Here is a 12,478-nt window from a genome sequence, read left to right on the forward strand (position 1 = left end):
TCAAAACACAACAGTAAAAAACCATCCATTTAGAAAATGGGCAAAAGATACAAATGGATATTTTACTAAAGAAGATACCAGATGGCAAATAAGCACATGAAAAGATGTTCCCATCATTAGGTATTAGGGAAACACAAAGTAAAGCCACAATGAAATATCTACTACTAAAATGGCTAAAATAAACAATAGTGATAACAGCAAATGCAGGCAAGGATGCAGAGAAACCAGATCACTCATAAACTGCGGATGGGAACATAAAATGGTAGTTATTCTGGAAGACAGTTTGGCAGTTTTTTAAAAAGCCAAGGATGCAACTACCACTGGCCCAGCAATTGCACTCCTGGGCATTTATCCCAGAGCAATGAAAACTTGTTTACACAAAAATCTGTACATAAATGTGCACAGCAGCTTTATTTATAGTAGCCTCAAACTGGGAACAACCCAGATGTCCCTCAGCGGGTGAACGGTTACACCAACGGTGGTGCCTCCATACAATGGACTACTACTAGCAATCAAAAGGGACGAACTAGTGATTCACACAATCCAGATGAATCTCCAGAGAACTGTGCTGAGTACAAAAGCCAATCCCAGAAGGTTACATACCATACGATTCCACTTATATAACATTCTTGAAGTGGCAAAATATAGAAATGGGGACCAGATTAGTGGTTGCCGGAAGTTAAGGACAAGAGAGGGGGACAGGATGGGAGGGTAGTGGAAAAAGGGCAAGGGGAGGGCTCTTCGCGGTGATGGAAATGTTCTGTATCAATGTTGATGTTCTGGCTGTGGTATTATGCTACAGTTTTGCAAAATGTGACCACTGGCGGCATCTGGGTAAAGGGTACCTAGGATCTCTGTATTATTTCTTACAACTACATATAAATCTACAATTATCTTAAAGTTTTTTTAAAGCCTATTATTCTGTAACTTCTTAAACAGAGGTTAATGAACATACATCAAGGTTATTGTTTTGAATAGCAGTCTTATCAGACTGACAAAAGGCAGTACTCATCGGAACTACTAGCCTCAGCCTCTTTCTTGGGGTCTTCTTCGCCAGTCTCTTCTCTGGTCTGGCTGTTCCTGTGCCTATTTCCCCTCTGCCCCAGGCCGTTTCTTTTGCTGTGGGCTAGAAAATCATTGTTCGGGCTTCATGTGTTATTTTCCAGGCAACAAGATTTTGAATGAAGGCTTCTCTTACAGAAGAAGTGCATGGGTTTCTTAACAATGATTAGTAATCTCAGAATCTCTTTTTTCTGACATTTAGAGTAAGTATCAAACGGAGAAGTGAAATTGATGAAAATAAGGTCATGAATTTAAAATAGCTGATCTGACTGACAATAAGCGTTAATCCCCAAATGTCAGTAAACTTGTATATATAAAGTTCAAGGCAAATGGCTAAGAAAATTTCTTTCTTTTTGAGCAAAGTAGTCAATATGGTAAAGACAGGTATATTTATTTCATATGACAGCACATTTCACAGGATATGTACAGAGTGTTTGTATACCACTGACTTTAATACTGTACTTCTATAAAGTATATAGTTATAAATACTGTATGCCACATAAGCAATAAAATTCTTACATATAAACAGCAATCTACTATGGAGAACGAGGAATTCACAAAGAGATCCTTAGTGTCTGATTTCTGCTCTGCTTTTAAGAGAACTCGTAAATATTGTAATAATACACAGAATAATGGCTAGTTATTTGCAGCATACCTTTAACTTTCATAACTTTGTACCCTTTCAGCAACTTGCCAAATATAATTTTCCTGATAAAGGCAGAGCTGCTGCATGATATGTATATTTTCAACAGTAGTTAATATTTAATAGGAAACATTGCTCACAGAACTGCAGTCTGCACTAGGGAAGTTTCTCATGAATTATTTGCTAATGGAGAGCAAATGCCATTTACATTAATCATATAGGTGTTAAAGCCACAGTTTCAACAAGTTAATTCACATTTTGAAGCACAATGCTTAGAGTAATACTGCTGTTTAAAATATACTACTGCTGAAATGAATAGAACCCCCAAAAAAGCACAATATAAAACTCGTGAGAGTTATTTCTAACAGCAAATCCTGGCTGTTAACAGAGAGAGGATTACTTCTATAAATATAGTATTTTGATAACATTTGAGCATTTAGAAAAGTGCTTTCCTACTCGATGTGCTCTACGTGGTTAAGTGCAATGCGGTTTGCTGTGCTTTCACGTTTCACAGATTCTTAGCCATGAACTCTATTTCTGATAGCCCTCCCATGCACATCTTCAAAGGTTAAATGTGGACAATGTGGATGCCTACAACTCTATATAAAAGGAATGTTCATAGAAGTCTTAATGGGTAAAGATGATTTTAACTTAAACTGACAACAAAACAATATTGCTCAAGGAGTTTTCTGATTGGGATTACTTAATGATATCAAAATACTACATTCTGTAAAAATTCTGTGTACTTCTTCATAAAATTAATAAAAGCAGGATCAGTTGCATATTGGCAGTGCAGGAGACAAAATCCACAGCTAACTTGAGATGCAGTCTCTAAAAACGTAAAGCAGCATCACAGATGTGTTCTGTAGCTCTAGGGGAGAGAGCGGACACTGAGCAGACCCCAAATTCAAAACACTCTGTGGACTGCTGCTTTCCCTGCTGACCGAGTTCCAGGGCAAAAGCAGCCAGTGTGGGAGGGAAATGAAAACAGATCCCTTAACGTACCGAGAAAGGAGAGGACGCTTCGCTCTAAGATTCCTCACTGAACTTGGTGGCACGTGCCTTCCCGCCTACAAGGCCATAGCACTTTTTGAAAGGGCTGGAGTGTTTGTCTACATGACAGTGACCACAGAATATGCTGCTTCCAGCTGCAAGAACCTCCTCCCAGAGCAAAGCATATGGAGGTGCTGGAGTGGAAAGTAACAAGGATGGACGTTACGTGCGTGGTTGAAGGGGCAGGGTGTGGGGATGGTAGGAAGTTCCGGTTCTGTAGTGAGATTATTCTAGTCATGGAAAGAAAATTAATGAAATGTCCAAATTCCATTTATAGCCATCCTTCTGATAATGAAATACTGAAAAAACAACTCTGTTAGAACTTTCAGGTAAAAATTTGGTCTGTGTTATATCCTAGAACTTAGATTATGAATTTTATAAATATGTAAATGTATATATGTGTGCATGTGTGTGTGCACACGTATACATATTTTTTTTTAAAGCAGTGCCTTTCAAACTTCTCTTTCAGTATAACTTTGATAGCTCTCTAGTAAAAACTTACAAATACTGATTGTTAACAAGTACCAAAGGGCTGGCAGTAATGTCAGCTAGAAGTTGTTTGGGCTTTTTGAGATTCTTCAGAGAAGACCGAGAAAGAATTTCTGAATAAGGACTATTTTCTAAAGTAGTTTTGAGCACTTTTTATGGCTACTACTCTCTTATTTATCCAAGCATAAACACACCAAAACTCCAGTTAATAATGAGAAGGATTTTTCCTTATTTCCAATATACACATATTCCAACTTTGTACACATTAAATAGTGGTATTTCATGACGACATCAGTGCACTTAACAATTACTTATTGCACATAATGACTAACTAATGCCCAATCCTTTTGGCTCTACCCTGCCAAAACTAAAAAGACCACTGTTTCCTAGTGCGTACCATTATCTTTCTGTAAAGTCTAGTGTGGGTGATGCCTTAGATGCCAAAGTTGTGACAGGCTCTACTGGTGGGGTGGTACCAGGTGGGAGCAGAGGGACAGGAGGTGGAGGTGGTCTTCTTGACGGCAACACACAGAAAGAAACATTTGTACCTTTACTCCAGTCATTATCAAAGGTCACGCTGGAGCCAGAAGATGCGCGTGGCTGATTACCCAGTAAGTCTGGACCACAAGTTGACTTTGACTTCCCTTTCACACCAAAGTCCTCTTCCTCCTCAAAGGTTACCCATCCTTTTGGGTTGCTATTTTTTACCATAGACTGGCCCTGCTGATCAAAACCGTCCTTAAAGCCATCAAATGAAGATAAAGGCTTGCTTTTGTTATGACCAAGAGGCTTCAGAGAAAGGAAAGGAGTGTTAGCAACAGGCTCTTCTTTGGAGAACCATAAAGTTGCCTCTGATTCTTGAGACTCGGCTCGAAATGGGTTTCCAGAAGCAGCAGTCCTGTCAGTGAAAGGGTTTGTGCTGCTCAAGCTCGTAATAAATGGGTTTGGTGAACATCGCATATTTTCCTGGGATTTACTCCGGGCTGGAATTGGAGGCATTGTTGGCATGCAACTTGCAGAACTCAAAGTATTAATGTTACTTTGTGTTGCAGAAGGTGACTGAATCAACCTCTTCAGGTCTGGGGTTGGAACAAGTGATGTGTGGACAGGTAACTGAGCCTTTGATACAGCAAGCAGATTAAATGACAGATCTTCAAATGGGTCACTCTTTAATGGCGATTCCAGTCTGACAGCAGACACTCCATTTGTTTTTACCTGGTAAAGAAAGAGAGCACTGAATAATCAAAAAAAAGTAATATACTTACTTGTAATACTCCCTATGCTTCCTGTCCCAATTATTCTTCATTCTGGGGGGCAAGTGTACAAATTTAGAAAATAAAAAGCAGTTTTGTGTAATTTGTTATTCCGGTGGTTTAAGTAAAACAGCTAAAATCTTATGCTTTAAAAAGTCCTTGACAAGTAAATCCTTTTATTAAATACATTTTTTTAAATCCCAAAGAAATTAAACAGCTTATTTCATTCATGCAAGTATTGATATGATAAAATGGAGAATTATACAGAATTAGCAAATGAGTTTTGCTCATGTCCAGTTCTATCAAATGTTAACACTAACTTAAGAAACTCATATTCAGAACTTATGCTAAATCTGTATAAATAAACTTCCAACACCCATGGATGATGATGATGTGGTTTCATTGTTCTTTTAAACATATTTTAATTGAAAGTTAATGTTAACTATGGAAATTAAACTTTATGAATGAAAATTAATTTTATTAGTATATTTGTATTCGTAAGCTGAAGACAATGCATCTTTTCCTTTTCCACTTGGAAAAGTGAATCTTCAAAGCGTTCTCTGCCTTTTAGTGTAAGTTCTCCTTCGTAGAATAAACTCTGTGAATAATGCGAGTGCTCCTTAATGGACCTTCCTCAGCTTGTAAAGATGTTCCAAAACAGACAGGCTTATTAATAACCAAATGCGATGACTGTTTAAAACCAGGGTAAAAAGATGTCATTTTCTGTTTGGTATATTAATTCTGAAACCAGAGTGAAGCTGTGCCCAGAGTGGTGCACAGTCCTTTCTATGTGACAGAGCTGGCAGTGAGCTGTTATTGGGAGGACAAGTGTTCTGAATTACCGTACAGTCATAAAAAATCTGCACTCTGTGCGCAGTTCACAGAGAAGCCAGGTGGAGTGGAGCATGGCTGGGGACTGAGCAAAGCCAATTTTTCTTCTGGGAAACAGAACTATCGTCCTGGTCATATGAGCAGATTAGCTCATCAAGCACTTCATTTTAATTTTTAAAAACTCCACATAATTATTAAAACTAGGTGGATGACTTGGATATTTATGCCAGATTTAAAAATAAGAAAACAAACCTTTGGGTTGAAAAGAACAGGGGAGGGAATATTTCAGCTCAAGACTTGCAATGTGACAAAATGGAGCACTAACCAAAATGAATTTAGATAGTTGTTAAAGCAAAATAACTAAACGTTCATGAAATAGGCTGAAATAGAGGACAGCACTCCCAATAAAACATTAGTGTGTCTTAGGAAACAGTAACGTGGTGCTTAAGAACAGGGAAGGCTGTTCACTTGCACAGGGAAGTGCTGTGGATAATTGCATGAGTGACTAACTTCCAAGTATCCGATATTCCTATTCAATTGTCCTAGAACACACTTTATAATTGAATAAACAAGTATATTTTCTTCAAACAACTTAATAAATTTGTACAAAATTAAAGAGTAAACATGTTACAGACTCTAAACTGTATTGTAAGTGTATTAAAGGTAAACAGACCTAAATATGGAAATCCACTCGAGAGGCAAATTTATTATAGACACCATAAAATCACAATTAACTCTACATTACCAAAAATCTCTGGATTATTTAGGATTAATACAACACAACGGAAGTACTTGATGAAGCCTGGGACCCAATTCTCCCATGGCAGATACAACAGTGCACAACACAGACATTATAGGACAGGAGAATTGTATGCTTTGCACAGCTTAGAATACTAGACCTTTGCCAAATAAATGGTATACATTTAAATATCTTTATTTCCACATGTAAAAAAAAATGTTTTTTCAAAATAAGTTAAAGGTAACTTGATAGAAGCAGGATTTTGCCCAATCAGACTTGAAATTATAATGAGAGCCACACCACCATTCATTACCTTAGAATAATTTATAATCGAAGCAGGATTTGTGATGACTTGACATTAAAAACAGTGGTATTTTTACAGAGAAAGGTGTTGGAAAGATCTTTAAATAATCCTGTTATAATATTAACTTTCATCTTTCTAAATCATCAATCCTTCCTTAGCAAAAATACTCGTTACTAAAATTATTTGAAAAAAACTTCCCAGAAGAAATCTAAGGAAAAAAATGGAATTTTATATTTATGTAATTATGCCATTGTTAAAACCAAGAACCAATTTGGTTTTGCCAGACTTTCATATACCTAAAGCTTACCTTCTTGAAGTTATATTTTTTAGTTTTGTTAATTTCATAAAAAACAAAGCAAAAAATGGTAAAGCATTAGCAAGAACAACTAAAAATTTAAAATGGTTCCTAAAAATTTAAAATACTAAGAAAAAGAAAAGGCAGGTTTTATGGTATGATGATAGAGTTTATTAATGTGGACAGGTGGTTTTAAAAATGGGTGAAACTTTAGATGTATGCAGTGAAAGACTCATACATCTAATGTGCTACAACAGATGAAAAGCACATAGAAGATTGAGAAATAATCCGATACCTGTTACCCTGATGGTTGCTCCTGCTTTGAGAAAAGGAACACAGACATCAAAGGAAAGAGTTAGGAGGACAATCTGAGACCAACCAGCAACCCTAACAATTCACTCTTCAAAATACTTCTAGGCCTGCATTATACACAGAATGCAAGAGCAGTGACATTTGCAGGTTGTAGCATAAGTTCAAGAGACAATTCCAATTTCTTTTACGATTCTGAACAAAAAATGTATTGAATTAGGGCTCAAACTTTAATTTTATCTGAAGTTGATTACTAACCACCTCAAAGTTTTGTTATTCCAAAAGTAATATTCTAAATAGGTTTCTGGAGCTCTAAAGTTTTAAGCAGCCTATTATGAACTAAATGTCTGTGACCCCCCAAAATTCCAATGTTAAAGCCCTAACCCCCAATGTGCTGGTTTTTGGAGATGGGGCCTTTAGGAGGTAACTGAGGTTAGATGAGGCCACTAGGGTAGGCCTTCATGATGAGATGGGTGCCCTTATGAGAGGACACCCAGACGGCTGGCCTTCTATCTATATGCAAGTACCGAGGAAAGGCCACGGGAGTGAACAGCAAGAAGGCAGCTGTCTGCAAGCCAGGAAAAGAGCCCTCAGCAGAACAATCTACCAGGCCACACAGAAAGTATGTGTGGTCTGCCACCAAATCACCACACCCATTCCAGTGAAAAACAGAAATCAAAACAATGCAAAATGACCTAAGAAAATGATATGCGGCAGTCACTGGAATATTCATTCTGGAGCATTTGCGTCACAAGATGACTTTCTGCTGAACACTGCATCTTACTTGAGAGTTGGCTCTCTCTGAAGTTTTTCGGAGTGCTGTGTCCTTCCTACTGGCCTAAGAATACTTACACCATCACAGAGCTTTAGGAGTAAGGTGCACTTTACTATGAAGTGGATGATCGCGTGCTGTCCCAAAGCAGTGAAACAAAGCTCTAAGACGGCTACTTTGAAAGGTTTTGGCCCTCCAATTACATTTTAAAAACTACAACAGTACACCTTATTAAAAAAATGAGAAGAAAAATTCATCACTAACTAAGAGTGGATGGCAGAGAGAAAAGAAGAGTAGTCATTTATTGTTTGAAGGATTCTAAAATAATTATATATCTTCAGCATCCTCAATTTTCTGAACTAAAAAATGTAGACGACTTTTCGCTATTAATTAGCCTAAGAGATCAGTTTATTGTTCTTGATTATATATCCTTCTTAGCTTTTACAAATGTGACCAATAGTCTAATGAGTAAGTGCTAATTGCCAACAGTATTTATATTGTTTTAAGAGTCATATTTAGGGGCCGGCCTGGTGGTGCAGCAGTTAAGTGCACATGTTCTGCTTTGGCTGCCCGGGGTTTGCCAGTTCGGATCCCGGCTGCGGACATGGCACCCCTTGGCACGCCATGCTGTGGCAGGCGTCCCACATATAAAGTAGAGAAAGATGGGCAGGGATGTTAGCTCAGGGCCAGGCTTCCTCAGGAAAAAGAGGAGGATTCGCAGTAGATGTTAGCTCAGAGCTAATCTTCCTCAAAAAAAAAAAAAAAAAAAAGAGTCATATTTAATTTATTATCTGTTTTTCGTTATGTAGAAGCAAAAGAAACTGTTAACTTCTGCCAACTAGGTGGACATACTAAGATATCTGTAAAAATAAATGCAAACTATTATTTCGAAATGTACTTAAGGGACACTGCCATTGTGCCATATTTCTATATTTTAAACTTTCCATAGTTTAAAAGCAGACTTTTAAAACTTTACACAGTTCTTTGGCCTTGATGGCCTTTCAAGTCACAACTTTAGGATCAATAAAATGTAAGGCTAGACAATAAAAAATATGCTTACTAAATATAAATTTGAACAATTTTATTGAAATGTATATAACAAAAACTAAGTAAAACAGCATCCAAATAAAAATAAAACCATTTAACTTGCATGACTACTCTTGTATTAAAATAGCTCTGTATACACATGCCAGAGGCTTTCCAGTGTGAGATCACTGTGACGTAACAACCGTGCCTGCGATCCTATGATTTCCACCCACCAAGGCAACGGCACTGCTTTCTGTGCGACACTAATGAGGTGACTTAGCACATTGATGGTTTTTCTCTTGTGACTAAGCCTCCTGCTGCACGCCCAGCCCGTCTAAACATATCCAATAGTGACTGAAACCAAGATCCCGGAGGAACCCGAGTGCCAGCTCCAGCACAGATGTGAACCGTGCTTGCTTCAAGAGGAATAAAGGATCATTCTGTTTATTGGAGATCAACCACATGCTAATGTCAGGGGGTGATCTGACTGCCTCTCTCTCCAGGAAGTAAAAGCCAAAATTTGCTATGAACAGTAAGAAAAATAAACAATTGCTGTCTATCCTAACTTATCAATTATCCAAATTATGAATTAAAAAACCAAAAGTCATAGACACTTTAAACATTAACATGATAAAACAGCCTGGGAGCCACTTGAAAATTCCCTAAAGAGCCCTAATTTAGGATCACTCTCTGAGAAAGCATGATCTAAGCAACAGGCTAAAAAAAAAGCCAAAAAACCCAAACCCTCAGTCAAACCATGCGTTTGTTACGTGACTAGTTTGAGATGTCAAGTGACACCAACTGTCGAAGGCATATCTCAAGAGGCTATTACTATCAAAAGGCAAAAATAAAAAAGAAAATTGAATCTTATATTTGTTTATTTCTTATAAAAGCTAATAATTAAAAATAAATGTTCAAAAACCATACCAAAAGCATCAAATATACCTCAATAAAAAAAAAAAGAAAAGAAAAACAATGGTGGCTAAAAAACAAACAAAATCCCAAGGCATCACAGATGATCTGTTGTTTACTAGTAGGACTTACCTGCGGCTGCGAGGGAGGTTCTGAAGGCAAGCCGTGGGACGACTTGCTCCGAGGTGGTGGCTGTGGCGGGGTTTCCAGGTATGGCTGCGGGGCAGACTGAGGCATAGGTGCTGCCACAGGGACAAGAGGCTCCTGCATCTTTTGAACAGGTGGGGGCAGAGAAGGCTGCACAGGAAGGGCAGCCTGAGGCTTCAGTGGTTCAGGAAGAAGAGGTGAACCTAAAATAATCATTTTCACACGTTAGGTGTTTTCCAGAAAGCCACGTTTTATCCTTCCTTTAGTGCAATGTTAGGAGTTTCGAATCCCCTCCCCCAACAAGTGGCCTCACTTCTTGTGGCATAAAGAAAGAAGGATATCCCTGTCTGAGTAAGTTGCAGAAGGTGAGAGACCACAGGAAGAAGAAGGCAAAGTGAAAGGACGGAGTGCAGAGGGAAAGTGCTATTTCTAACACGGTGTCGACCTTTCAGCACTTCCGGTGGTTTGCTTTGGCTCTCAGGAGTCAGTCTTCCGGCGGATGCCCGAGCGTGGCTCTGTGGAGCGCTGATGACTCCAGCACGGGGCGGAATGGTCTAGAAATGGGAAATGTAACATTGGAGACATTACTTGTTTTCAACAGATAAGATTTTGTTAAAATATTTGCTTTTGCACCTTATTTAATCCCCTCTCTGGTGTTATTCCCCATCTTTTCCTTTTCATTGCTCGCTATTTACAGCCAAATAGTCACACGAGTTAAAATCTTCCCTTTTATCTTTCACTATTTACTGCCAGGCACTCTGCTAATTAAGCACTGTGGAGGCATTTCCATTTCACTTCAAAATATCCCTCATACGTAGGTATTATTTATCATCTCTATTTCAAATTAAGGTGATGAAATGTATGTAACTTTCCCAAGACTACAAAGATAGGAAACTAGGCCTGGAGCCGACTCAGGCCTGCCAAGCCGTGGGGCCCTTGCTCGTCACCGGAGCATGGCTGGTGTAATGGGAGATGGGCCGGTGTCAAAGTTGCCGAGGAGATGGAGACACACACTGAGCAACGAAGACGCTTACAAAAATCCACACCCTGGGATTTTTTTCTTTAAATACAGAAGTAAAAACTCTTGAATGACTAACTCAATATGCTAAACTAAATACATTAAAAGACACACTGGTGAAAAATATGTTTTCTATTTTCATAAGTTTGCAGAAGCCTTAAGCCCCCAATACTTATTTTAAGCAAAATTATGCACACAATCTCACAAAATCCTGACTTTCCTTCCCTCTTCTTACAGTATTACATAGAACAAAGAAAGTACTTGTGGTGGAGTCAGTGAATCGCAATTCTCCTTTTTTGGAAAAAAGGAGAATGGGTAATAGATATCTTTAGGCATATTTTACAGATGTTTTAATTTGGAGTGTATTACAGTCACGTGTTGCTTAACAGCAGGGATACACTCAGAACTGCGTCGTTAGGAGATTGCGTCATTGTGGGAACATCACAGAGTGTCCTCACACAAACCTAGATGCTACAGTCTACTCCACACCTAGGCTACGTGGTCCTAATCTTATGTGACAACAGTCATATATGCGGTCCGTCACTGACTGAAATGAGCCTTATGTGGCACATGACTGTACTGCATACAGAAAAGGACCTTTAGATTGGATGTTAAATAGACAGCTACAACAGAAAAGACAAAATTTCTATCTTGGAATTTTTATGAGAATGTCTTACTAGAAATTAGAAGTAGTTTCATCACAAGTAGTTTCTTAATTTCTCACAACTTTAATTTCTAGTTACAGTAGCAGTTCCCAGTTCCCACTCCTCAGCTAGAGGCCTCCCAGCAGCCCCAGACTGCCCTAGACTAGCCTAAGTCACTGTTTACTGGTTTCCATTTTCTTTTTTAAAAAAATTGTTATATTCCAGAGAAAATTTTCATTCAGGTAAATAATAGAATAATTAAGCGTATAAAAGAACATATGATAAACATAGAGCAAACCACAGATTCACAAGGTAGGAGAAAGGCCCGGCAACAGCATCTGCTCTCCTACTTTCCTGGTTTTTTTTTTTTTTTTTTTTTTTTTTGGTGAGGAAGATTGGCCTAAGCTAAGTTCTGTTGCCAATCTTTCTCATTTTTCCTTGAAGAAGACTATCACTGAGCTAACATCTGTGCCCATCTTCCTCTATTTTGTATGCAGGACACTGCCACAGCATGGCTTGATGAGCAGTATGTAGGTCCGCGCCTGGGATCTGAACCCGCAAACCCCAGGCCATCAAAGCGCAGCACATGAACTTAACCACTATGTCACCAGGCTGGTCCCATGCTTGCCTACTTTTAATACCTACAGAACCAGTTTCAGTATGCTAACTCTATCATAAAAACTTTTTTCTGAAATCTAATTTTAAAATCCTTCTTATAGGGGCCAGCCCCATGGCCAAGTGGTTAAGTTCGCGAGCTCCGATTCAGTGGCCCAGGGTTTCACCGGTTCGAATCCTGGGCGTGGACATGGCACCACTCATCAGGCCATGCTAAGGCGGCATCCCGCATGCTACAACTAGAAAGACCCACAACTAAAAATACACAGCTATGTACAGGGGGGCTTTGGGAGAAAAAGGAAAAAGAAAATCTTTAAAATCCTTCTTAGTGAAGGATGACTTTATATCCTCATTAATTACTCAGAT

At 38.6% G+C, this 12,478-nt stretch overlaps 1 protein-coding gene across 50 annotated transcripts in view; it reads right to left on the bottom strand.

The window, feature by feature from the left end:
• Positions 1 to 1,434: 1,434 nt before the first annotated feature.
• Positions 1,435 to 12,478, bottom strand: part of SYNJ1 (synaptojanin 1) — an 88,298-nt gene continuing 77,254 nt past the window's right edge. For 20 of the 50 annotated variants that reach the window (XM_070597132.1, XM_070597126.1, XM_070597125.1 and 17 more), the window contains 3 exons: positions 10,281 to 10,389; positions 9,821 to 10,038; positions 1,435 to 4,462 (listed from right to left, as the gene is read on the bottom strand). In XM_070597132.1, the coding sequence (XP_070453233.1) occupies positions 3,647 to 4,462; positions 9,821 to 10,038; positions 10,281 to 10,389 (1,143 nt within the window). In that variant the 3' untranslated portion in view covers positions 1,435 to 3,646. Of the gene's footprint in view, positions 4,463 to 6,964; positions 6,989 to 9,820; positions 10,039 to 10,280; positions 10,390 to 12,478 lie in introns of all 50 variants that reach the window. The other 30 variants (XM_070597148.1, XM_070597153.1, XM_070597162.1 and 27 more) reach the window with 2 other exon arrangements.

This window comes from Equus przewalskii, chromosome 27 (assembly GCF_037783145.1).
Source record: "Equus przewalskii isolate Varuska chromosome 27, EquPr2, whole genome shotgun sequence".
NCBI lineage: Eukaryota > Metazoa > Chordata > Mammalia > Perissodactyla > Equidae > Equus > Equus przewalskii.